Source organism: Myotis myotis, unplaced genomic scaffold (assembly GCF_014108235.1).
Source record: "Myotis myotis isolate mMyoMyo1 unplaced genomic scaffold, mMyoMyo1.p scaffold_m19_p_13, whole genome shotgun sequence".
NCBI lineage: Eukaryota > Metazoa > Chordata > Mammalia > Chiroptera > Vespertilionidae > Myotis > Myotis myotis.
The window spans coordinates 18,016,538-18,041,172 of record NW_023416317.1 but is presented as its reverse complement, the minus strand read 5'-3'; the positions used below and the strand labels follow the sequence as shown (position 1 = coordinate 18,041,172).

The 24,635-nt window shown below is 44.4% G+C and overlaps 2 protein-coding genes across 13 annotated transcripts in view; both read right to left on the bottom strand.

The window, feature by feature from the left end:
• Nucleotides 1–7,965, bottom strand: part of STIMATE (STIM activating enhancer) — a 46,035-nt gene extending 38,070 nt beyond the window's left edge. The window contains exon 1 of one of the 2 annotated variants that reach the window (XM_036331934.1): nucleotides 7,661–7,965. In XM_036331934.1, coding sequence (XP_036187827.1) covers nucleotides 7,661–7,817 — 157 coding nt within the window. In that variant the 5' untranslated portion in view covers nucleotides 7,818–7,965. The remainder of the gene's footprint in view (nucleotides 1–7,660) is intronic. The other variant, XM_036331935.1, reaches the window with a different exon arrangement.
• A 1,361-nt stretch (nucleotides 7,966–9,326) lies between these two features.
• Nucleotides 9,327–24,635, bottom strand: part of SFMBT1 (Scm like with four mbt domains 1) — a 105,060-nt gene continuing 89,751 nt past the window's right edge. For all 11 annotated transcript variants that reach the window (XM_036331925.1, XM_036331923.1, XM_036331924.1 and 8 more), the window contains 7 exons: nucleotides 23,908–24,047; nucleotides 22,990–23,099; nucleotides 22,089–22,264; nucleotides 17,704–17,882; nucleotides 17,280–17,525; nucleotides 16,280–16,408; nucleotides 9,327–15,420 (listed from right to left, as the gene is read on the bottom strand). In XM_036331925.1, the coding sequence (XP_036187818.1) occupies nucleotides 15,280–15,420; nucleotides 16,280–16,408; nucleotides 17,280–17,525; nucleotides 17,704–17,882; nucleotides 22,089–22,264; nucleotides 22,990–23,099; nucleotides 23,908–24,047 (1,121 nt within the window). In that variant the 3' untranslated portion in view covers nucleotides 9,327–15,279. The remainder of the gene's footprint in view (nucleotides 15,421–16,279; nucleotides 16,409–17,279; nucleotides 17,526–17,703; nucleotides 17,883–22,088; nucleotides 22,265–22,989; nucleotides 23,100–23,907; nucleotides 24,048–24,635) is intronic.

Below are 24,635 nucleotides of genomic sequence, written 5' to 3'. Positions count from 1 at the left end.
CCAACCGGTGGTCCACGGACGACTGGTGGTCCGTGAGGTCCGAAAGGTTGGCGACCACTGGCCATAGCACCGAAAGAGCTCAGGAAAGGAGGATGGGGCAGGCCCAGGAGTCTGGCAGTCGGGCAAGATGCCAGAATGGCACCTCAGTCCCAGGGGAAGGACCCACCACACAGCACCACTGGCAGCTCCAGCAGTGGGAGTGCGGGCTGAGAAGCTCACTGCTGTGATTCAGTGGTTCACATGCTATGAACACCTTCAGGCAGCACTGCCCCCGCCTTGCCCTCATGCCTCGTATCAACACAAACTGAGGCTCTTGATGGAAAAAACACATTCATTTAAGTCTCCCTGCAGGACCCCAACACCCATCCCTGGGGCCATGGGGGAGGACCAGCAGTGGAAATGGCAGACCTGCAACTTTCCTGTCTGCTGCCTCAGAAAACCCGGCCAGGAAGGAGCAGCCGCATCTGTAAGGCACCCCCATCTGAAAGGCACCACTCAGGTGAGCTCTGAGTAAGTCCCCTGCACATGTCGCTCCTTTGTTACTAATGTGGTGGCCTCACCCCATAACAAAGAAACAGAATTTCCGGAGGATGAGGCCCAGAAATCAGGATTTTAAAAATATTCCCAGGTGATTCTAATGTGCAGCCAAGGTTGAGAACCACTGCCCTAGCCCAGTGGTCGGCAAACTGCGGCTCGAGAGCCACATGCGGCTCTCTGGCCCCTTGAGTGTGGCTCTTCCACAAAATACCACGTGCGAGCGCGCACGTACAATGCGACTGAAACTTCGTGGCCCATGCGCAGAAGTCGGTATTTTGTGGAAGAGCCACACTCAAGGGGCCAAAGAGCCGCATGTGGCTCATGAGCCACAGTTTGCCGACCACTGCCCCAGAGGAAGGGACACACCCTTAAAGGAAGCAGAGAGACAATTCCATTCGTTACAACCTTATTTACGGACAGCCTGCTATGTGCCAGGCTCTCGGCCAAGCTGCTGGGGACAGATGTATCAGTGAAGCAGAAATTTCTAAAAAAGAAAAAAAAATCCCACTTTCAAGGGGACTTATTGGGTGTAAGGGGGAAGGGGAATGTAATACACAAATAATTATTATCTATCAAACAGATATATAGATAGGCTAACGCCAGGGACTCGGACACAGGTTCATCAGCCGTCAGTGGCCTGCCCCAGTCCACCCACTGCCCTCTCACGGCCCACGGGAGACGCTGTCGGTGAAACCACCAGGACCGGGTGAAGAAAGGAGATCATGACACAAACTAAAGCCACCTGGCGTGGGTCCATGCTAACGGAATTCACAATCACTGTGTTGCTGCCATAAGGTTTTTACTATCATGCAGTCTGTGAAAAGAGGGCTAAAGGGAAAGGTGCTACGCAAACAAGACGAAAAGGGAATGTTTAACCTAATTCAGAAAACAAGTTACTCAAGCAATCGTGAAATAGTCTTCAACAGAACTCCTGAATGCAAATATGGTAAAAATGCAGATGATGGCATCGCCCCCAACCTCTGCCCCTGCCCCTGCCCCTGCCCCGTAGGAGGGCCTCACGTGCCTGACACGGACCCAGCTTCCTCTACAGACATTCTTTCCAATCTCCACATTCCCAGAAAAAGCATCATCCCCGTCTGGCTGGGGAGGGAACTGAAGCTTCAAGAAATGGGTCGGTTGCCCAAGGGCACTGCAGGGCAGAAGCAGAAATGGAAGGCAGGTCAGACAGGTTCCAGAGCCAGGGATCCTGCTATTCGTAACCACCTGTAAAACTCTGTCCACACGACTTCACCTTCAAGTAAATATGATACTAATTGCAAAGGATTTTAAAGAGATCATTACAGCAGCAGAGGTGTGACAGGCCCCTATAAGCAGCACTGAACAAGCAGGTATTGAAAAGGCTAAAAACGCATTTCCTTAAATTATTCTACAATTCGGACAACTTTCTCTTGCCCTGATTTTATTCCAAACTAATGAAATTTTATTATAAATAAAGGAGCAGCTCACCATGATGAATAAATGCTACCAGATAAATCAGCATTTAGAAAACCTGAAAAGTTTCTAAACATCAAGACTCCTAACCAGCCACCCTGCTTTCCCCGTGGGCACAAGCCCAGCCTGGGGCAGGACACAGGGGTGTTCTCCCTTTGCCCTGGCTGGCACTCTGGAAGCAGGAAAAGCGGCCGACATTTAGGGAGTGTGTTTTGGGTCCAGGCCCAGAGACAGGTGCCTTCGCTCGTGAGCTCCAATTCAGCCATCACTAGTTTTCATTATCTTAACAGGAGGAGGTGGACACGGAGGGGAAATTCACTGGCGGACAGGATATTCGCAGGATCTCAAAGTATCTACCACAGAGATCATTTATTATCTGCAAAGAGGAAAATGGACCTTGACAAGGGAGAGATCTAGAGACCTCCCCCCTCAGCTCAGTAACTGGCCTTATTATCCCTGGGACTGCCTGACGTCACGTGCCTCCTGGTGCGACGCACTCTGAAGCACACAGCGCCGCTTATGGGGCGCTCTGACGGTAAGAAAGCTTGTGTGAATCGCATAGCTCCTCCAGACCAAACTCAGGAAACACAGGGGTCAGCCAAACAGCTCAAACACCACGCAAAGGAAACGCCAGACAACTGGCCAGGGCTCTTCAAGAAGGCAATGCCATTGAAAAGCGCGCATGCACGAGCGCACGTACATACGTACGAACATACGTGCGTGTGCGCACGCGCGTGCATGTGTGTGTGTATAGATTGTTCTAGAGCAGCGGTTCTCAACCTGTGGGTCACGACCCCTTTGGGGGTCGCCTAAGACCATTGGAAAACACATATATAATTACATATTGTTTTTGTGATTAATCACTATGCTTTATGTTCAATTTGTAACAATGAAATCGGGGGTCACCACAACATGAGGAACTGTATTAAAGGGTCGCGGCATTAGGAAGGTTGAGAACCACTGTGCTAGAGTAAGTGACTTAATGCAATATGAGGACCTTGACTGGATCATAGTTATTGAAAATTCCAGAGACCTGGGACATTTGGGGAAGTAGGAATATAGACTGGATATTAGATGATATAATGAAGTTATTTATTTTCTTTTTTAAAAAATATATTTTATTGATTTTTTACAGAGAGGAAGGGAGAGGGATAGAGAGTTAGAAACATCAATGAGAGAGAAACATCGATCAGCTGCCTCCTGCACACTCCCTACTGGGGATGTGCCTGCAACCAGGGTACATGCCCTTGACCGGAATCGAACCTGGGACCTTTCAGTCTGCAGGCCGATGCTCTATCCACTGAGCCAAACCAGTCATGGCGAAGTTATTTATTTTCTTATGTGTGATCATGAACCTGTGGTGATGTAGAAGACTGCCTTTATTCTTAGGAGACTCAACTGAAGTTCTTAGGAGTAAAGAGTGATGCCAAAAGAAGCATACAGAGATAAAGTAAATGTGGCAAAATGTGAACAACTGCTGAATCCAGGTGGAGGGTAGACTGCTGTTCACTCTACTATTGACCATCTTTCCCATTGTTGGACATTTTTAAAAATAAAAACTGGGATAGGGTGGGAAGAGGTGATCCCAGGAAAGGTTGTCCCAACCTCGGTGTGTGTGTACAGAACACACAGGGAGGCCAGTTCACATGTGAGAAAACACTAGGGTCTATTTGAGATTAAGGCTCCAAAGCTGGGCCCACTGTTCTGTGATGTTACTTAGAGCCTCAGGAAAGAAAGCTACCATTTCTCAATGCCGGCAGTGTTTTTGTAAAACCCGGACACCTTCTCCCAGCTGGCTCGTCCCCGTGTCCGTAACATGGAAATAGGCAGGGTGCTTTATCCAAGCCCTCAAAATGCTTGTTTTGTGAGAAACCAATTCTGTTTACACTTCAGCCCAGAACTCTGGACACCGTGAAGGAGGCTTGAGTTTGCTTTGCACTCACACATCCTGACAGCAAACACCCCCAAAAGCCAACACACACACCCCCTGGCCAGTCCTGACCTCTGGCTGCCACCAGGCCCACTGCCCTGTGCTGGACAATCTGCTGGGCTCTGGGGCTCTCAGCTCCATTCTGCTGTGACTCTAGTCTGAGTGACTCCATCGAGTCACAGACTAGAGACAAAGCCACCAAAACAGGAGGAACTGTTGGGCAGGCAGCTCATGACAAAGCCCCTTGTTCAAAGCATTCCTTTCTACTTAGGACACCAGTGCCTTTCAGGGGCACCCCAGAAAGCCCAGAGTGGGAAGTCCCTGAATAAGCTTGCCTCTGAGTCTGTTCTACTTTCCTGTGGCGCCTCTGGAAGGCTCACCAACTCAACAAGGTGATGCCTGCGGACAGTGGCCTGTCATAGTCTGTATGTTTAGGGAGCTTGAAGCATCGGCTACATATACCACCTGGCACACCAACTCTCAACCGCCTGGACCGGGACCACCTGAAAACCCCCACGCCGCGAGCCAAGCAAGCACCAGGATGAGAAATCCTTGTGAGAATCAAAATCCTTATCCAAGATGTTAATACATATGAGAAGTCTTCCTCCAGGACCGTGGTTCTCAACCTTGGCTGCACATTAGAATCACCTGGCAATCTTTTTAAAATCCTGATTTCTGGGCCTCATCTGGGAGGATTTCTGGGAGGCCCAGAAATCAGGACTTTAAAAAGATTCCCAGGTGATTCTAATGTGCAGCCAAGGTTGAGAACCACTGCTCTAGGACAAAACCCAACAGGATAAAAATCACAGCAACTTGTCAATAGAGAAAAAAGTGATTTTTCTGGGCAGAAAAGAAACATAAAGAGGGGTCTGAGGCATCACTGAAATCAGGGATGCAGTGATGTCTGGCAGAGAAGTGGGTCCAGTTTATAGAATGGAGCTGGTCCGACAGGGAAGTGTCCGAGAAGAGAGGCACTGAGCCCACTGCCCCGGGGACGAAAGCACGGGAAGGGAAAAGACTATGACTCCACAGAAGCAGGGACTGTTAATTCAAACTGCTCAGGAGAGAAGAATGCTTGAAGAAGATAACCATGGAAGTGGGGAAGGGTGGTGTGGCCTCATCTTAACAAGACCTCGCTCAGGGGCTGCAGAGTGGACACTCTTGTCATGGGAGCCTGGCCCTTCTGAGGAAGCGACGCTGGGACTAGAAGTCTAAGAGCTCAGACACAGCCAAACAGCTCGCCGGTGTACTTCCATGAGACCATCTCCACCCCCTTTTCGTTTCCCCAGCAAAGTCATTCCCCCTTTTCCCAGTGCAAAACGGTAGAGCCCCACAGTTACACTTCACCAGAACCAAGTTCAAGAGTGAAGAAAGGACCTCCCCTGACTAGGTCCCTGTCAGTGGGTTCTCCTTGGCCTGCTGTCTGCTTCTCAGTGGGCGACTAAGGCCCTGGCTCTCACCTCCATTTCTGTGTACAGGGCAGACCCAGCTCCAGCCTTTCCAATTCTTCTCCCCATCACTCCTACTCATCACTGTCCCGACCTACCACCCATTTCCGCACGCTCCCTCCACACCTAGCCTCCCACTAACCAAGAGGCCCCTTTCTAGTCCGGTCTTTGCAGGCACCACAGTGGGATGTGCACAGAGATGAAGTAAAGCGGCGAGTGTGTCCCTGAAGACCCGCAGGGCCAGCACCTTCACTCTGCACACATTCAATCCGGCACCCTTCTCAGCTTCGAGGAACTCTGCCCTGTCATAATCACATTTCCCTCCCTGAATCACAAGTCTCAAACCCCAGGGAGTAAGTCAGGCCATCAGCATCAACCAAAGGCACAAAAATTAGCCAGAGCTAAGCTAAGAAAGCTTAGGTTAGAGAACAAAATAACAGCCAAGCCTGCAGTTCCCTTAGAGCGGCGGTTCTCAACCTGTGGGTCGCGACCCCTTTGGGGGTCGAACAACCGTTTCACGGGGGTCGCCTAAACACATCCTGCATATCAGATATTTACATTACGATGCATAACAGTAGCAACATTACAGTTATGAAGTAGCAACGAAAATAATTTTATGGTTGGGGGTCACCACAACATGAGGAACTGCATTAAAGGGCCGCGGCATCAGGAAGGTTGAGAACCACTGCCTTAGAGAGAAAGGAAGGCCAGCTGGAGGAGCGAGGTGGGAGGGGAGTGAGGACCCACACACAATGTCGTGAAAACACACACAGTTCAAGCACCCAAGTCAGCGGCTGATTTTGGCTCTGTTGTCACAAATTACTACTGTGGGAACAAGTGGGTAATTGTTTAGCAAGGAAAATAGCAAGGCAAGTAGACACTGAAATGAAAACGTGGCAGACATATACACTTGGGCACTTGTTACAAGAGTTATCAAGGCCAGGCGACCAGAAGAAAGTGGTGTGCAAGAACAGTCTCTTCAGAGATACCTAGAGCCTGGGAGAATTCACCCAAATGAGCCCCATGTTACAAACAAGCAAAGGGGCTACTCCAGCCACTGGACCTAACAAGACACGTGCACCTGCTGCAGGATCCCCCTGGGTGCGGAGGGAGTTTTTTCTGCAGGAACTTCCCACCCTGAGCACAGTGAGGAACTTATGAGAGCAAGTCATTTTGGAATTAATGCCGCTATCCAGGTAGTTATAACCCTTCCCCCAAAATGCAATCGCAGGGACACTCATAGGCCTACAAGCCAACAGAAGCTTCTTGTTACTTTAATGAAGGGAAGGATGTGCACTAAGAAAATATACCCCCTTCCCTCCTCCCACCCCTCTCCCCCCTTCCCCCCCCCCCCCCCCACACACACACACCCGGCAGCACCCATGACAGCAGGGTGGAAAACCTAGTTTTCCAGAGGGGCCGTCTGGGGCTTTTTTGTCCGTCATGAAACTCTCGGGGATGGGCCCCTGGTGACTTCGTACAGGGATTCGGGGACCTCCCAGGCCCTCTGTGCCTCCTTCTCCATTAAGCCACTAGGTTGCCCAAGTCTCACGAAAAGGAAAGACATTTGAAATATAAATAATAAAAGTGGGCTGGGAAAGGGAAGAGCCAGGGGAGGCTTGAGACTTAAGTAGGAAAGTTTGGGACAGAGATGGTTCAGGTGCGCCTGTTCTGGAAGAAAAGGAAATGTGCAGAAGGGAGTCCGGGTGGGCCCTGCCCCTATCAAAACAGAAAATAAACCGGAGAAAGCAGTTCCGGGTGGGAGGGGGTGGAGGGGAGGAGGTAGCACAGGGAATGCAATGCCCGGCTAACAAATCAGGTTACTGCAGAGCAGCGGGATTTAAATACGAACGGGAGACAGCAATCTTTTGAGTGTAGGTGCAGGAAAGAAGCTCCGTGTCAAACTGGGGATTTAGAGATGCGGGTTATGAGCGCGGAGGGGAGGCTGAGCAGAGCCTCCGACAGGGGCATGGCCCCAGGTGGAAAGTGGTCAGCCTTAATCCGCGGTGACCAGGTGGGAGCGCAGCGCGTTTTAGGCGGGCATCTCAGGAGAGGGGTGTGCGGGGGTAGGAGAGGAGCAGGGGGACCCGTGGCTACAGGCTGCACAGACAGAGCCAGGGGCTCGGGACCCGGGTCCTCGGAATGCCCGGCTGGTTCAAAGGGCGCAGGCACCTCCGCCCAAGGGCCCGGGTCCCCAGGCCTGAACTCTGCATACAGGAGGGTCCCCGCGGAGAGGCCTGGGCCCGCGACTCAGGGTGAAGGGCCTCGGGAGGGGCGGGGGTCCCGGACTCACGCATCAACGTGCTGAAGGCCACGACGCCGAGCAGCCCCTGCAGGAAGATGCCGAAACTGTGCATGAGCGCGCCGCTCTCGCAGCGGCCCGCCCCGGACGCGGCGGTGGAGGACCCGCCCGGCAGCCCGCGACTCGCATTCCCCGCAGGGCCCTGCATGACGCAGCCGGCGGAGGAGCGGGGTCGCCGCGGTCCGCCCAGCCACGCTGCCTGCGGGGGCCGCGCCGCGAGCCGGAGCCCCAGCCCGGAGCCCGGAGTCCCAGCCGGCACCTCCGCCCCGCCGCCGACTCAGCACCGCGCGTAACCCGACGTCTGAGATCGCAGCGCCCGATTGGCCCGGCGCGGCGTGGGGCGGGCCCGGGCCGCTGGGGCTCTCCCCTCGGGGGGCGGGGCTCCGGCCGGGGCCGTGAGTTCGGGTCACAGGTGGGACCAGGTGAGCCGGGGGAGCAAACTCAGGAGTGGGAAAGCGGCCCCGGGATCGCCAGCTCCACGTCAGAAGGGCAGGAGCAGGGACGGTCTGGGACTAAATTCTCCAAGATAAATCCTTCATATCCTGCAGAATTGATTAAAAATGCTCCTGGTTTCCACCCTCAGATTCCAGTTCAGTAGCCCTGAGACAGGGCCGGATCATCTGCATTTTTCGGAAAGCAGCCTGGATTATTCTGACGCTCGTTGTGGAGGAAAACAACCCACGGCTCAGCACGGAGGCATACGCCTTCCTATGCGTCCTCTGCTTTCCTCGTTCATACCGGTGTCCTGGCCACAGGCTTACCTTAGAGTCACCAGTCAGCCCTCGTCGACTTTCTTCTTTTTCTCTGCTAAATGTAATTTAAATTGTCATTTCCATCCAGTCGCCTTCACTTAGAAATATACAAGGCTTATACTGAAAATATGTTATCATGTCTCTACCTTTTTTATATTGAACGTGATTCATAAAACAAAGTCAACTTGTATTTGCCAGCGTCTCCAACACCTCTCTTCACACATACGCATTTCCTCCCACCTAACCCTTTCTGGCTCCTTGGAGCCTGCTCTCTACCTCGAATAGGGCCTCTAGTCCACATTCCCTTACTACCCTCCCAACCCCTCCTGGCGTCTCTCCGGGCATCTCTTGTTGGTGCTGCAGTCCCTGACCTTCCCGCTGCATCCATCCACTTAATGCCAGTGCACACATGGTGTTATTCCAGTAGACACAGGACTCCATTTGTGTAGGATGATAAATACCCTATCTAGGGAAATTTTCCCTAAAAGCCACCAAGAAATGCGAATTACACGAGTTAAATGCCATACAAAAGCTTTCTTGGTTAACTGAAATATTAACCTCATTATCCAGAGAACAAAAATGCTAATGGCTCTGCCCAGTGCCAATTCTCCAGCCCTCTTACAATGCGCTTTCACACCTCTGCCTTCCCGTGGTATTCCCGCTGCATGGAATACGGCTCCTTTTCCCTGCTCCATGAATGGCTATTTATGCTTCGAGGCCTGCCTGACCTCCCTCTCCCCACGGCACTTCCACATGCCCTCGTGTGTGCTGCTCCACTGGAACTTGTCAGACTGCTAAATTAGACACGGTCACAGCTGACTGTGAGCCTCCTGGGGGCAGGAACTGGTTTTTATTCACCCTAGGGTCCAACATAGTGCCTGGCACAGAGAACATGCAACACAATGCTTTTTAAATTAAACTGAATTTTAATTTATAAAATTTAAAATTCTCCACAAGTATTGACCATGGGAAAATACAGGAAATCAGGTGAAGGAAATAAATAGGTAAGGGAAATTCGCATTACTGTCTTTAAGTCTAAGAAGGTCTCTTATGGGGATGCTCAACAGTGAACAGTCCATGTTGAGAGAGAGCCAAACCAGAGGATGTGTACTTGAAGCAGAAGAGACTGTGGATGGGCATAAGGAGACTCTTGGTTGCTTGAAGACACAAACAGCTCAAGGAAAATTGCACACAGAGCTGAAAAATGGAGTTCTTGACAAAGCACTGCTCTGCACATCCAGAGGCGGAGGAATCCTTAAGGCCTGTCTGCTGCTGCACCGGAGGAATGGAGTGGAACAAGAAGCATCTTCAGAGATCAGGAGCAGAGTGCCCAGTGCCGGGAGCAGTCACTGCTCTTCCTACCTTTCCTAAACTGCAACAAAAGTACCTAAATTGGGAGAGGAAAAGACCCAGACAGCAGGAGAGGGGGGAGAATTCTAGAAAAGTTCATTTTATTAAAGTAGGAACATTCTCCTCCGTTCGGAGATGATTCTATGAGGCCCCGCTGGAAAGTTTTTTTGAAGGATTTACTCTTGGCAAGAAGCCCTCTTGCTGTTGAATGAAGTTAAACATAGCTTAAGACCTGCTTTCATTTTCTCACAACCACTTTGAACTGCCATAATATACCACAAGTTTATATACATTCTTATTTACAAAAAAAAAAGCCACCAAAAACCTCACGCAAAATATTCATCCAAAATAGTTATTTTTTTAACCCCTTGAAATAACATCAAACTTGGTGGAAGTTTTTTTTTTTAAATAGGTATTCTTGTGCATATTTCTCCTTAAGTATATTTTATTCCCAATGCATTAACTTTTAAAATTAAGAGAAAAACAGCAAGCAAGGATACAACGCAATATGCATTTCATTTTGTTCCAAACAAGCAGCTTAAAAAGTAAAAATAAAAGAACAACATACATTAAACAAAGTGCATCAGTTCCAACAAGTTAGTATTAGAAAGAGGCCTCAGGACAGTGCTGGAACCTGCCAGAAGTCCTGTCCTCACAGGCCTCTGATTGTCTTTAGAGAATACTCAACCCAAAAAAGAAAGGAAAAGAAATGAGTGCTTAAATCTCAAGAGAAACACTCAAACTACACTTCCTTAGAGACTTCTTGCAAAAGGAGCTAAGGAATTGTCCAGTTTTAATTTTGTCTAAATTTTGTAACTGCCCTCCATCATCAGCTTTGTGATCTGATTTGCCCCCAAAGCCTCAACCTTTCAACACTATTTGCCAAGCTAGACATGCAGTTAGATTGACTACACCATGTAGAAGCCCTTAGGACTGAGCTTCCACACATCCTGAGAACAGGAACCCCCATCAGAAATGGTGGCTTCAGTATCATCTTTGCCTCCCATGGCTCAGAGTCGCACTTCACTGCTGGTGTTAAAGACTTATCCTGTGAGGCTGTGGCTTATTTCCCTTTTGAAATAGTCCTCTGTGATAGGCCATAGCACAGAACAGATCCAAGAACTGTGTTAAGTCAGAAAAGATATAAGGGGAGGGAGTTTTAGGCTTACTCCTCTATTCCCCCAACCCTCACTCCTGGTTTTGCTGATTCTTGTGAAAATCTCAGACTTCTGAAATAGCAGAACCAAGAAAATCAATCCCCAGTCATTTACCACCCACCACCTTCTACACCTGAATCCCTAAGGCAGCTCTCAGAAACAAGACTACCTATGTGGTCTGGAATAGCACAGAGGAAACCCCAAGTGAGCATGTTTGAAACCAGACCCGTTCGGACAGAGCTTTGAGTTGAGAACTCTTCTGCCAACACTCCAAGGAGGCTTATTTGGATAAATTCAAATTTCCAAAGTATGCACATTCTCACAGAGTGGGTGGGAATCATCAAAATTCACTAGCGTAACATTGAAAAGTGAATAAAGTCAGAGAAGGATTATAATTGCATGACTATCACTTGATTTCTTCTTGGTTTTGCAGGATGCTCTGTCCTACAATTTCTGAGCCAGCACCATGACCATGACCCAGGACCAAAGACATTCAAATTTTAAAAGGGGGTACCCAGTTCCCACCAAGATTTATACTTCATTTGTTAGTGACTTCTTCATCTTCCTAAGGCCAACTATTAACACAGAATACTTTTGAATTTACACATACATACACGAAACATCCCCAATATACGGGACCAGAGTTCAAACCCAGTATTTCCACTGCTGAGGCTAAGCTCCTAACAACTCTCTGAGTTTCTATGGGCATCAATCAAATCAGCAAATGGCATCTTACATATAAAAGTCTTTGGTGATAGGTGCTAAATAAGTAAATCGTGCCTGTGACAGTTTTCCTAATGTTGCCATCTAGATAAATCTTATCTACGGTTAACAATTCCCTGATGTTTATTGTGTCCCCTGGAAATACTTTTTGGTTTGAGAGAGGGCAATGGTTCTGAGTCCTACTCTACCCAAGGCCTTTAAAGCTTTTAATCTCTATTCAGGTACCACATTAGCTACTGAACTGGTACAAGACAGCAAGTAAAATGTATTCAAGTCCTTGAGTAAAATGTATTCAAGTCCTTGGGAAGCTTTGGTCCAAAGCCCTGTCCCTCACAGTGAGAATAATTTTACTTTCATGAGAAGAGGCAAATCAAGGCCAAGTTCTGAACTGGTTTTCTATGTTTGACTCTATCATAAGTCAACAACTATTTACCAAGAAGCCCACCTTTTCCAGATGTTGGCAAGTGCATATCGATAATGTAGATACTGGGAGCCACTTACATGGTTAAAGAAAGCCAGAGAAGGTAAAAGCCCCCGTTAGTACATTCCCTGCATCAGCCACTTCAACGGAGAAGGATGAAGGTAGTTTACAAAGGAAAATAGCATAGTTCCCAGAAGCTGACAAAGTACAGTCAAAATGTCAACAAATTTTCATGTGCTATACAAGGTTCCCCTAACACATTCACCGAGCAGTAATAAGCTAATATTGGTCAGCCGATGTCAAGGTCCAGGGGGATGATATAGTTCATTCACCTGCCTCCAAGCTTGTCAATTTAGGATCAAAAGTGGATCATGGAAAACTTTCTGGCCTCAGGCAGGCTGTGGGGCCAGCGAAAGGTGAGATTCAAACGTGGCACCTTGCATGCATCTCTCATAAATTTAAGAGATTGGTGCCTTTAAAAAACAAAGTTCAGCACTATGTGCAACATACATTCATTCGCCCCAATGTGGTGACCTAGTGTCGGGCTTAAAATCTGATTCAGAATCATAGGAATCAGACTGTCAGTACCGTCCAGCCCAGCCCCAGCAGATTTATGAGGCAAACGAAGCCTAAACATTGTATTCTTTACAAAAATGCCTTATGCCAACTTTCCAAACAAGTATCCTCTCTTGTCCAATATCTGGAAGTAGAAGCTGGGGATGTATCATTGTTCTTTAATGCAGTTGCCTCATAAATTGTATCTCAGTGTAAGAATGCAAAAAGTAGTAAGGGAAACCCTACTTACTTTTCCAATTTAGAGTCAGCCTCTCTCTAGGAGGAAGCTGAGCTTGAATAATCATGGTAAACGTATATGAGCTAGCTGGGACTCAACTCTATCCAGATCAGACTACTTAGGGCCATTTGTTTCCCTTTCAGGAGCTTTTCATCCTTTACTTGTGATGGGGGGTGTTCCTAATTCAGTGGTTTTAGGAGAAATCAAAAGAGAGGCAATAATAACAAAAAAGGGAGGGGCAACAGTAGGTTTACAGTTGTGAGTATGCCAGTTTATTCTTGTATTATTATTTATTAATTATTGTATTATTTTCCACACAAACAACTGTAAACCTACTGTTGCCCCACCCCGTGTTCACTGTTGCATGTGGGAATTTCCTCTTATAGAAAATAAACCTCATTTTCCTAAATAAGACAACAGTGTTAATTAATTCCAGATATTTTTTGTCCCATTGATCTTCCAGGAACCTCCTCTACCTTGGTGCCTTGACTGCTGAGCTCTCAGGAGACTTGATTATTCAAGCTACAGCCCTCCTCCAAAATCTATCTGCTTAATGCTAAGTGTTTCCAAGCATCTAATATATGCTTCTCTTCCGTGGGCATAGAAGTAATCAAATTTTCAAAAGCTGGGCTGTGAGTAAGGTCAAACATATTAATTTTTGCTTAAATGAAGCTTCTTTCCAGGTATATCTGGTAGCAGCATAAACAAAGAGCTGATGTTTTAATAGATGGTTTGGTTGGAGGGCTTGAATTAAGATGGTTCATAAATTATCCAATGAAGAGAGGGTCTAAACTAAAAAATGTTTACCAATGTCTATAAAAACAGGTGAGGGGCAAGGGAATAAAAAGGGGAAAAAGTCACAATCATTTTTCATTTATAGTATTACCTTATATTTGTAGAGCTGTTTGGAATTTACCCAGTTTGTAGTTCCAAAACATTTTCAAATCTTGGACAGGAATGATTATATTATAAATTTGCAGCTGACTAGGATAATTTTTAAAAATACCCTCAGCAAAGCAAACCATTTAAAGGAAGCAATCTTTCCTCAACAGCTGGACCAGTATAGCAAATGCTATTATCCTATAATAGCTATTAGTGCAATGATAAATGAAATTCACCTGTAGCTTCATGTCAACTTAAGCTGGGTCAAAGAAACACCTAAAAGAAAACTGCGTTACTGAGCAGGAATCCTCAGACTATAAATTATATTCAATTTAAAGATTTAACTGAAAAAAATTGTAAACCTGACTAGGCAAAGAGGTTTCCAGAATCCTTAACCACTGCTCAATCTTTATCTAGCCACTGAGGAAATAGTTAACAGAAACTCCATGCTCTGCATAAGCCCTCAAACCTGTTTTCTTTCTTGTGCTTCTACACTGTCTCAAGACATGGAGAAAGAAGGGAAAATGGACCTAATGGTGGGTCCAAGAAATACCTGCTGATTTTTATCCAAAGTAAGAACTTTAAGAACTGAAACAGACAAACAACTGTGAAGAAAAGTAAACACAATAAAAGCCACTGAAGTCCCTCTGAAAACTAATGGGGAGAGAGCAATTAAACTGAAATACCAACTGTCTTTGAGATATTTCTTAAAACAGGTAGCCCATGCTAGGTCAAGATGGAAAACAATGACAGTCAAGTTCTTAGATCAGGTCAGTTAAGGAACTGGTGTAAGTGCTCACCCAATGTTTTTGAGGAAGCAAAGTGTTTTCCCCCTCCAACTTCTGCCATAAGTTTAGTGTTCATGTACCTTAAAATGGCACCATACAAAAACCTCACACATGGCTGCAAGCTCAATTCTCAACAGAGGTAGTAAACAAAGGGACTCCTAAGAACAGACTTCAAACTGGGCCAAGTGTGACTGCACATTCAAAACCCCAGAGCCACATAATCATCCCCAAAAGAAACTGTTTTAATTTAAAATAGCTCAAAACCACGATGACAGTGAAGCACTGGTTTGCCTTAGGTGCAGTCTCAAATCAGTGCTGCCTTAAAGCCAGGTCCTCTCTTTCCAAGAAAGAGAAAGCAGAGAACAAAGTTCAATCGACAACAGGAGGGGACATAACAAAAAGAAAACCCCCAAAAGGGTGCTTTCCTGCAGCCTAGATTAGTCTTCGTTTAGGCCACACCCCTGGAAACGCTGCTTCTTCTTATATGAGTCGTTTCTTCACAACTTTATTTTTTTTAAACTGCCATCTGCTGAATGAGAGATGCTCCCATTTCCACTGGCAGGGGAGCCACTTCTGTGCAGTTTTTGCTTCCTCACTGTGGGACCTCCTTCCCCGAAAGTGCAGAGAGCAAGCCGACACCTGCAGGGCCCAGCGCCCCAGCACTATTTCAGCCCCACTCATAGGGCAGGCGAAGGATTTGCTGCATTTGTGCTTCAAGGATACAGCTCACTTTGGTTGTCCTTCTCAGTTGGCAAACTGCTCATAAAAAGCAAACTTGATCCTCTCTATGTGATGGCAAAGTTTGATGGCAGGGCCTAATTTTAAGTCCATGCACTCTTGAACGGTGGGAAGGGTAAGGAGCAGCAGGGCCTGCCCATCAATTTCCTGTTAAAACACAAAATACAAATTATGTATGATGTGCACATGAATAGCAGCTCAATCATGACAGCCCCCAATCACTCTGGCTTAGTCAAAATCAGAGTCCCTGTGTTTTCATTAATTTTCCCCTTTGAATAAGCATCACACATTTCCTTTTAGACGCCTCTCATAGTCCTCCATACCAATGAAATCTTCATAATTAATAACAAAGCTTTACAAGGATAAGAATCCACTCTACAGTTTCTGCTCGCAGAAATTCAGTAAATTAACTAGCCTTGTAACTAGCAATTAGATGCACCAAAAGAAACATTTTAGAGGACTCTTTCTAAATCTGAAAGATATTAACGATAAACTTCAATGTTTTCCTTCTCTGTAACATTCATAAAAGCCCGATAAGTTCTTCAAAGATGTTCAGCTTTGAATCTCCCCAATTATCAAAACAAATTTATTTCAATATTTATTTAAGACCACAGATATTTCTGTCTCAGAAAAGTTGCCTTAAAATTTATCACAACTTCAGAGCCTAATATATTACAGATGTTATTTTCTTAAAATGCGCCAACTGTTATTTTTGGAAAAGAGGAGGACAATAAGCATGGCATACTTAATTTTAAGCCATTTAAATATTTGCGGGATGGAAATAAATTCTTAGGAAAAATGGGAACGCAATGATAATTTGCTTCAACTACGAAGGAAGTCAGATAAATGACTTTTTGACATATTTGTATTCCTAAAATGGGAACTAAGAGAGTTTTTTCTTTTGCACAGAAATATTTTTCCTAAGACTTGTAAACAAATTGCTAGTACACCCACACTCCTTTGCTAAAGAAACATCTTACTAAAAACGAAAGGTGGCGGCGGTTACCTGGTCTAGGAATATTCTTGCTAACGGAGCGCAGTCGGTGGACCTGATGAACCGCACCACATCCGCCACACTCCACTTCAGGGGGTTGCTGTCCAGGTGAAGTCTTTCAGCAACTTCAATCCTGATTTCCTTCATTCCCCACAACAAAGGCAAACCAATGGGGTAAGAGTTATTACAATCTTTAAAAGTCTCTCTATTTAAATTCATAACCCCTCCAGGCAGGATTTAAAATGGTTTTACGAGGTGATTTCTCCCAGCAAAGATGGCAAAGCCCATATACACTAGGAACTCAGGAAATGTTGGTCTTTCATAATAAGAAAAATCAACGGGGAAAATTTTATCTCAAAGTTTCCGAAGAAATCATTTGGACAATTTAACAGAAAAATCACTTTTAAACAAATCTCCCATTTGTTTCTCAGTCAATTTCAACTCACTCTCTGGTGGGTGCTAAAGTGAATGGGATGCTATTTCCAATGACAGAAGTATTAGCTAAATTGTCAGGAGAAATCATTTGTTGCTTCTGTTCATAGAATATATTTAAAAAGCAACCCAGTTTTAAAACACCAACTTAACTGCCAACTTTAGTGTGTATATGTTATATAATATACAGATATGTATATGTTAAATATACTAAACAAGATGGCTTAACCAGAACAAAAGGACAATTTATTTCTACAAAACCATTATATTTCAATAAAACCATTTATGAAAAATATTAAAAAGGAAGTTTTCCCTAAACTAAAAGACAGGCTACAAACAAGCTAGCAATGAAACATTCTTTTACTCAAGACAAGCAGCCACTCTGAGACCTTCCTCCTAATAAACAGTTAATCTCCAAATAATCCTTGAAACACAAGTAAATCACTGAATGTGGAATCATTTAAAAAGTGACCCAGGAAATTCAACTGAAGCCTGTTATGAAACGAGTGCAATGCCAACATCGTTAACAATTCTAGACAGAAGTCCGAGAGAGAAGAGTGCACTGTGAAAAAGCGGGCACCTTTGGTGAAGGCGGCTTGTTCTCATCATCGGAAAATGAAAAAGAACGAAGCTCCCTTTTCCTCCGTTGTCTGTCTGCAGGCAGTGATGTGGATATCTCACTTTGGGTGGGAGAAGAGGAACAGGACTTTTTTTCTGACATTTCTGACTCTTCCTGTAGCTCGTCCTGCTGCTCAGAAGTACTGCCCTCACTTAGAGAATCGTCATCTCCTTCATCGGGGTCCTCCTCATCTTCACCCCCACTTCCCTAGAGGAAAATGAGAGAAGGCTCATGGAAAATCAGGACACACCAGTTCTGGGGCCACAAAACCATCTTCTACTGGCCAGGGATCTCAATGAGAAAGACCAGGTACCCTTTCTGAGTTTGCACTGTAAAGCAGTGACCCCTTGGCTTCTAGATGTCACAGGTACATCAGATCTCATACCTGAGGAGAGCCCACCGGGGTATTATCAACAGATGCAGAGGAGCGTTTCTTCTTATGCACAAAAACACTTTTCCGCCTCTTTCTCCTCTTACTGGCTTTTTTCAGGGCACATGCTAAGTTACTGTGCCCGCCAGGCGGCCTCCCAATTCTTTTACTTTTCTTCTTCCCATAATAATGCGCTAAATGTGAATGACAGAGAAAACGGAAGCAGTTCATTATGTTTGTACACCTCAAACCACAAGAGATTCTATTAGCACAGCAGAAAACAGGCACACTGCATTTGATTAAAGTTTAAATTTCATACAAGTGGAATAACCTTAACTGTAGAGACCTTAGAGCAGTGGTTCTCAACCTCCTGGCCCTTTAAATACAGTTCCTCACGTTGTGACCCAACCATAAAATTATTGTCGTTGCTACTTCATAACTGTAATGTTGCTACTGTGATGAATCGTCATGTAAATACCTGATATGCAGGATGGTCTTAGGCGACCCCTGTGAAAGGGCCGTTCTCCCGCCAAAGGGGTCGCGACCCACAGGCTGAGAACCGCTGCCTCGGATGTACAGTCTGATTCGTACTAACAAAGGCATAAACCTGAATAATCCTCCCCCCATCAAGACACAGGCCATGTCCATCAACTTGGGACGTTCCTAGGGTCCCTTTTCAGTCAGCCCCCCTCACAAGAAGCAACCATTATTCTGATTTTCATCACTGTAAGTTAGCCTGTCTCATCTCTGGAACCAAGCAATAGGTACGTTTTTGTGCAAGGCTTCCTTCATTAATCATAATGTTTTTGAGGTTCATCTTTGCTGTTGTGTGTATAAGTAGTTCATGCCTTCATATGTGATGAATAGCATTCCATTGTATGACTTTACCAGTGTATCTATTCTCCTGTTTGTGGGTACCTGGGCTGTTTCCAGGTTTTTCATTCTGTGCATGGTTTTTAGTGGGCATGTTTTCATTTTCCTTAGATAAATAACTAGGAAAGGAATTTCTGGATCATATGATAGATGTATGATTAACTTTTTAAAATTATATATTTTTATTGATTTCAGAGAGGAAGGGAGAATCATTGATCGGCTGGCTCCTGCATGCCTTCTACCAGGGATTGAGCCCACAACCTGGACATGTGCCCTGACCAGGAATTGAACCATGACCTCCTGGTTCACAGGTTGATGCTCAACCACTGAGCCACACCAGCAGGGAATGTATGATTAACTATTGAAGAAACTGCCAGTGTTCTAATAGGGTTGTGTAATTTTATACTCCCATCAGCAATGTATGAGAGATGTAGGTGCTCTACGCCTTTGCCAGTATATGGGAATGTCAGTCTTTTTCATTTTAGCCAATCTAGTGGATATGCAGTAACTTCATTGTAGTTTAAATTTACATTTTCCTGATGACTAACGATATTGAGTATGTTTTCATGTGCTTATTGGCCATTTGCATATATTTTCCTATGATGTGTCTATATTCAAATCTTTTGTTTCTTTCATTTTTATTGAACTATAATTCACATAACATAAACTTCATTATATTAAAGTGTACAAATTCAGTGGTTTTGGTATATGCATTATACTGTACAACCATCACCATGATCTAATCCCAGGATATTTTGTTTCTCTTTTTTTTAAGTGAGATAACAGTCACATAACATTCAATTAATCATTTAAAAACACACAGGGAGGGGCAAAAGTAGGATTACAGTTGTGAGAATGCAAAAAAGTTTATTCTTGTATTATTATTAATTTACTACAGGCCTGGTGCACGGATTCATGCACTGGTGGGGTCCCTCGGCCTGGCCTGCGGGGATCAGGCCAAAACTGGCTCTCTGACATCCCCCAAGGGGTCCCGGGTTATGAGAGGGCGCAGGCCTTAAGTCTATGACGTAGCTTGCATTACTTTTTATTTGCAGTAAGGTAGGAGACAAGGAGTTTTGCTTGTTTTTTTCAATTTGGATATCTAATAGTACCAGTGCCATTTGTTGAAAGAATCCCTCCCCCCTTACATCTGCCATCTTTTTTGAAAATCATTTAACTATATAAGCTTGGCTCCATTTCTGGACACTCTCCTTGGTCCCATCACTCTACCTGACATTCTTTCATCAACACCCAACTCTTGATTACTACATTTTTATGGTAAAACTTGAAGTCAGACAGAGTAAGTCCTCCAACTTTATTCTTCTTTTTTTTTTCAGGAATGTTTTGCCTCTTCTAGGTCCTTTTCATTTTCCTATAAATTTTAGATTACAGAGCTAATTCTAAAATTGAAATGTACATTCTAGCTCTGTTATATACTAATGTAATATGAATATATACTGTAATTTTTACCAAAAAAAATGAATTCCAAAGGATATAAATCCATTTAACTTCACTCAAATTATTAATTGAGAAAAATTATAAAGACTCCTAATATCTTGTCTACGGCCATACCACCCTGAACGCGCCCGATCTCGTCTAATATCTAGTCTAATTTCACTTTATCATTCTGAAAAATAAATTCAGATAAAAGGCATAATAAAATCCATATGTCTTCCAAAGCCTCAAAGTGGCATAGTTATATATACACTTGCATGAATAGCATATTTCACTTACCTACTAATAACTGCAACTTTTTTTGTCAATTTGCTAACCTAAGTGCTGAATCTAACATAATAAGCTAAGACAAGCTCTACCCTTAAGAAATTTACAATCCAATAAATATAAACAGAAACTAGAAGGTTGCTCTTCTATGATTTATCATTCAAGTCCTGATTATAAAACTCATCATGCTAAATATGGCCCTTAGATCAACAGTATCAGCAGCACCTGGGAGTCTTAGAAACGCAGACACTTGGGTCCCAGAAACCCACACACCTGATGAGTCAGAACCTCCCTTTAACAAGATCATCAGGGAATTTGCATGCATGATAAAGTTTAAGAGGCACAGAATGAGAGATCCCTAAAAGCAATCTTTAAATTTATCAAGATAAAGTCCTGCTCTGTGTTAATTCTCCCAAGTGACATCAGGGCTTGTACAATTTAAGGAAAGTTAGGAACAGAATTTTGTGGTTGGATAACAGTGCCTTGAAAAAGTTCCAAGTTGGAAATTTCATCCTTTATCACTTGCTTTTTGGTTGCAGGTTCACAAGAGAGAAGAAAAACAATGAGAAGGAACAGGTGTCATTATACAATTCAGAATGAAGTCTGCAACCACCCCTCCTACTATTGATGCCTCCCAAACACTGTGGCTTCTTTGTTGCTCCTCAGAGACACTAAGCGCGCGCCTGCCTCAGGCCTGGGCTCTTGCTACCCCTACCCATTCTCACCCCATGTCTGTCTGTGCAGCTGGCTCTCTGGCTTCCTTCAGGTTGTTTCCTATTAGAAAACTCTCCTACTTTGCTCATCTTGCTTCATTTTTATCCACAATACTTAACACCCTATATATTTATTCACTTGTTTATTATCTGTCTCCCACATTAAAATGTAAACTCAATGAGGACAGAAATTTTTTTTCTTTACTCTTATATCCCAGTGCTAGCACAGTGTCAGCACACAGCAGACACATAATAAACACTTGCAGATTGTATGAATGAATTACATATCCTAATACTTCAATAGCTAATTTATATACATGCTAGATATAAAAGCTGGCAAAATCTGGCACATGATCTGTCTGGTATAGCTCTCAAGCTAAAAATGGTTTTTAGATTTTTAAAAGTTTTTTTAAAAAAACATGAGCCGAACCGGTTTGGCTCAGTGGATAGAGCGTCGGCCTGCGGACTCAAGGGTCCCGGGTTCGATTCCGGTCAAGGGCATGTACCTTGGTTGCAGGCACGTCTCCACTGGGGGGCATGCAGGAGGCAGCTGATCGATCTCTCTCATCGATGTTTCTGACTTTCTATCCCTCTCCCTTCTTCTCTGTAAAAAATCAATAAAATATATTTTAAAAAAAAAATAAAAAAATAAAAAATAAAAAATAAAAAAACATGAAAATAAAACAAACAAAAATATGCAACAGCCCTAACCGGTTTGGCTCAGTGGATAGAGCCTCAGCCTGCAGACTGAAGGGTCCCAGGTTCGATTCCGGTCAAGGGCATGTTCCTTGGTTGCGGGCACATCCCCAGTAGGGGGTGTGCAGGAGGCAGCTGATCGATGTTTCTCTCTCATCGATGTTTCTAACTCTCTATCCCTCTCTCTTCCTCTCTGTAAAAAAAATCAATAAAATATATTTTTAAAAAATATGCAACAGAGATCACATGACCCACAGCCTAAGATATTTATTATCTGGTCCTTCACCGAATAAGTTTGTATACCTCTGCTATATGTGAGTCTGCAAAATAAAAACTTTCCAAGATACAAGGTATGGTCAGCTGCTATAGTTAACAAATCTGAAAAACATGACTCACTATATTTGGTCTTTGTAAGCACAGAGCAGTTCTCAGAACACTTATCCAGAACCATCCGTGGACCGAACAGATTGGGACAGCATTCCAGTTTGACACAGGTTTGCCGGCAGAATTCAGTCACCCGATCCGCTGTTTTCACTATCTCAACAGTAGCCCGATAACTCTTCCCTTTGTATCTGCCATTGGAAGACATCAGACACCAAGTTTATTGGGCTAGTGATTATCCAGAGAAAAGTCAAGTGTATTAATATTTGCTTGTTAGAATATAGAGTATTTCTGCTTATTAGAATAGTCTGTCTTTTATATTTTAAGACTCCAAAAATAATATGGAGTTTATGTATTATATACTTACATTTATAATCTAGTAAGCTATGACAACTAAAAGCTGAGTTACTTAAATTGGCAAAATAAGGTTCCTGCTTCCTGTCCCTAAGTTTAAGGTTTTCAAATAGTAACTTCTACTAATAACAAAATAGTGACTTTCGCTGTCTTTCTCCCTCAGGCAGTATCCTCAGAGTGTGGTGTGAGGCCCAGTAGGACCTGACAACTGCCATACACCCATGACAAGTTCAGGGCAGAAAACAAGAGTAAGCGTTTATGAACTTTCACAGTTAATTTGAAAAAGGAATTCTGTTTCTAAAATCTAGTAACAATGAAAACTGTTCTTGAATTCTATGCCTTTTAAATTTCGTATTTCATATAATTCATTTCTAGCATATCTTATAAAAGGGTTGGTCCATGACAGAATGGAAACTTACAAGAAAACAAACCTGGGCCTTCACCGCAAATAGCTGAAGCAGCACTGCCCAAGGAACCTGAGTGCTCTAATATGACCCATGGGAGAACTGATTCTGTGGCCTGTTAAGGGTGCATATGCACAAAGGCGGAGGAGCCTACTCACTTGGCCTTGAGGACTTCCCCACATCCATGCCACACAGAGTCTTTGTCCAGCTGCAGCTCCCGAAGGACACGGCTGGGTTTGTAAGCTGCATTGATAAGTAAGGTGAGGACCTGTGCTCCATTTTCAAAGCAGAAATATGGGTTGGGAAGGAGAAAAGCAGACCATTAGAACCTTGCCATCCCTTAGCATGTCATTTATGAGATTAATTCTAGTCACATTAGTTAACAAATGTTAACAAAATAATACTACTAAAGATAAGACACCTGATCAAAATTGCAAATAAGAGAGTAATCAGACTCTCTTGAATATTTAAAACGTTACGGTCAGAAAGAAATGGAGCCATGATTTAAAATTACTCTAGTGTGTGCTTCTGAATCCATTCCCAGTCACAATACTCAGAAAACTGTTTCTTTGGGACACTTTGTAGACAGCCGAGCCTTCGTGTGGGTGGAGGAGTCGGACCGAGTGCCAGCCTCCCCAGCCTGCCTTGCCCTTCCGTGGGCTGAACTGTTTGATGCTCCTCACATCTGTTGCTGGCACTGTGGCATCCTGGCAGGAAGCTCTGCAAGTCCAGCAGACATGCAGCTGTATCACGGTCCCGGATTAACGCCACACCACAGCCTCTCAGTGACACACTGACTATTCTCACACCGACTCTTGCCCAGTTCCCATGGGTCTCTGACAGAGACCTTTTACACTGACAGAGGTGAGCCTGCTATGTGAAGAACCGCTTAATAGGTGAAGGTTCTGTGGGCAGAAATAATTTCATGCCCAGTTCACTGTCCAACACGAGAAGTTAATCACTTATGACAAAACCTAAGGTTGTCACTTCCATGGCACGCAGAGATCTTTGCAGGAATGCGTGTATGAAACGGCCACGAAGTTTCCAAGTTCCTTTGCGCTAGGCCAGAACCTTACCTCTCTGAGGACCAGAACACAGTTTCCAGGTCCCACACACTGAGGCAGCTCAGCGATTCTTCCTTTATTAAGATATGGCCCTGAGAAGCAACGGTGGTTGAAGTATATCTTTGGACAGCAATATTTTCCATTAATCATAACTGGGAAATGAAAAGGAAAAAAAACACAAATATTCAGAACAGTCATTTTCCAACCCCTATTTTCAAAGTTGGGTTACTGCGGAAAAAACAAGCATCTACCTACACCATTATATAATATTAGAAATTACATTATCTTGATGTTTAACATGTTATCTGAGAGTGCCCAACAACCCTATTTGAGAGCTTATCACTGCTATAATCAGACAACGTCATAAATTACGTGCAGATTAACTCCTGGGTTAGTGGCACTGTTCTAGAGCCTTATAGTTCTATCAATCAAGGAAGTGGAAGATTTCTTCCAGAACCCATGATGATTCCTGACAACCACCTATTCAATAATGGACTCTGGAATATTTCCAGGCGGTGATGGTGAATACTATCCAGAACCTCAGTTCATATTCTTAAAAGCACCAAACTACTATAACGGCAGCCTTTATGATGTGAGTGTCCTCCCATTTCTGGGATTTCTCAGAGGGCTGAAAATACACTGTGGTCACATCTCTAATTCTTTAAGTACTGTGGGGTATAACTGGGCCTAGAGACCCCTCTCTTCAACCATTTTTATTATTTTTTTATTTATTTTTATGT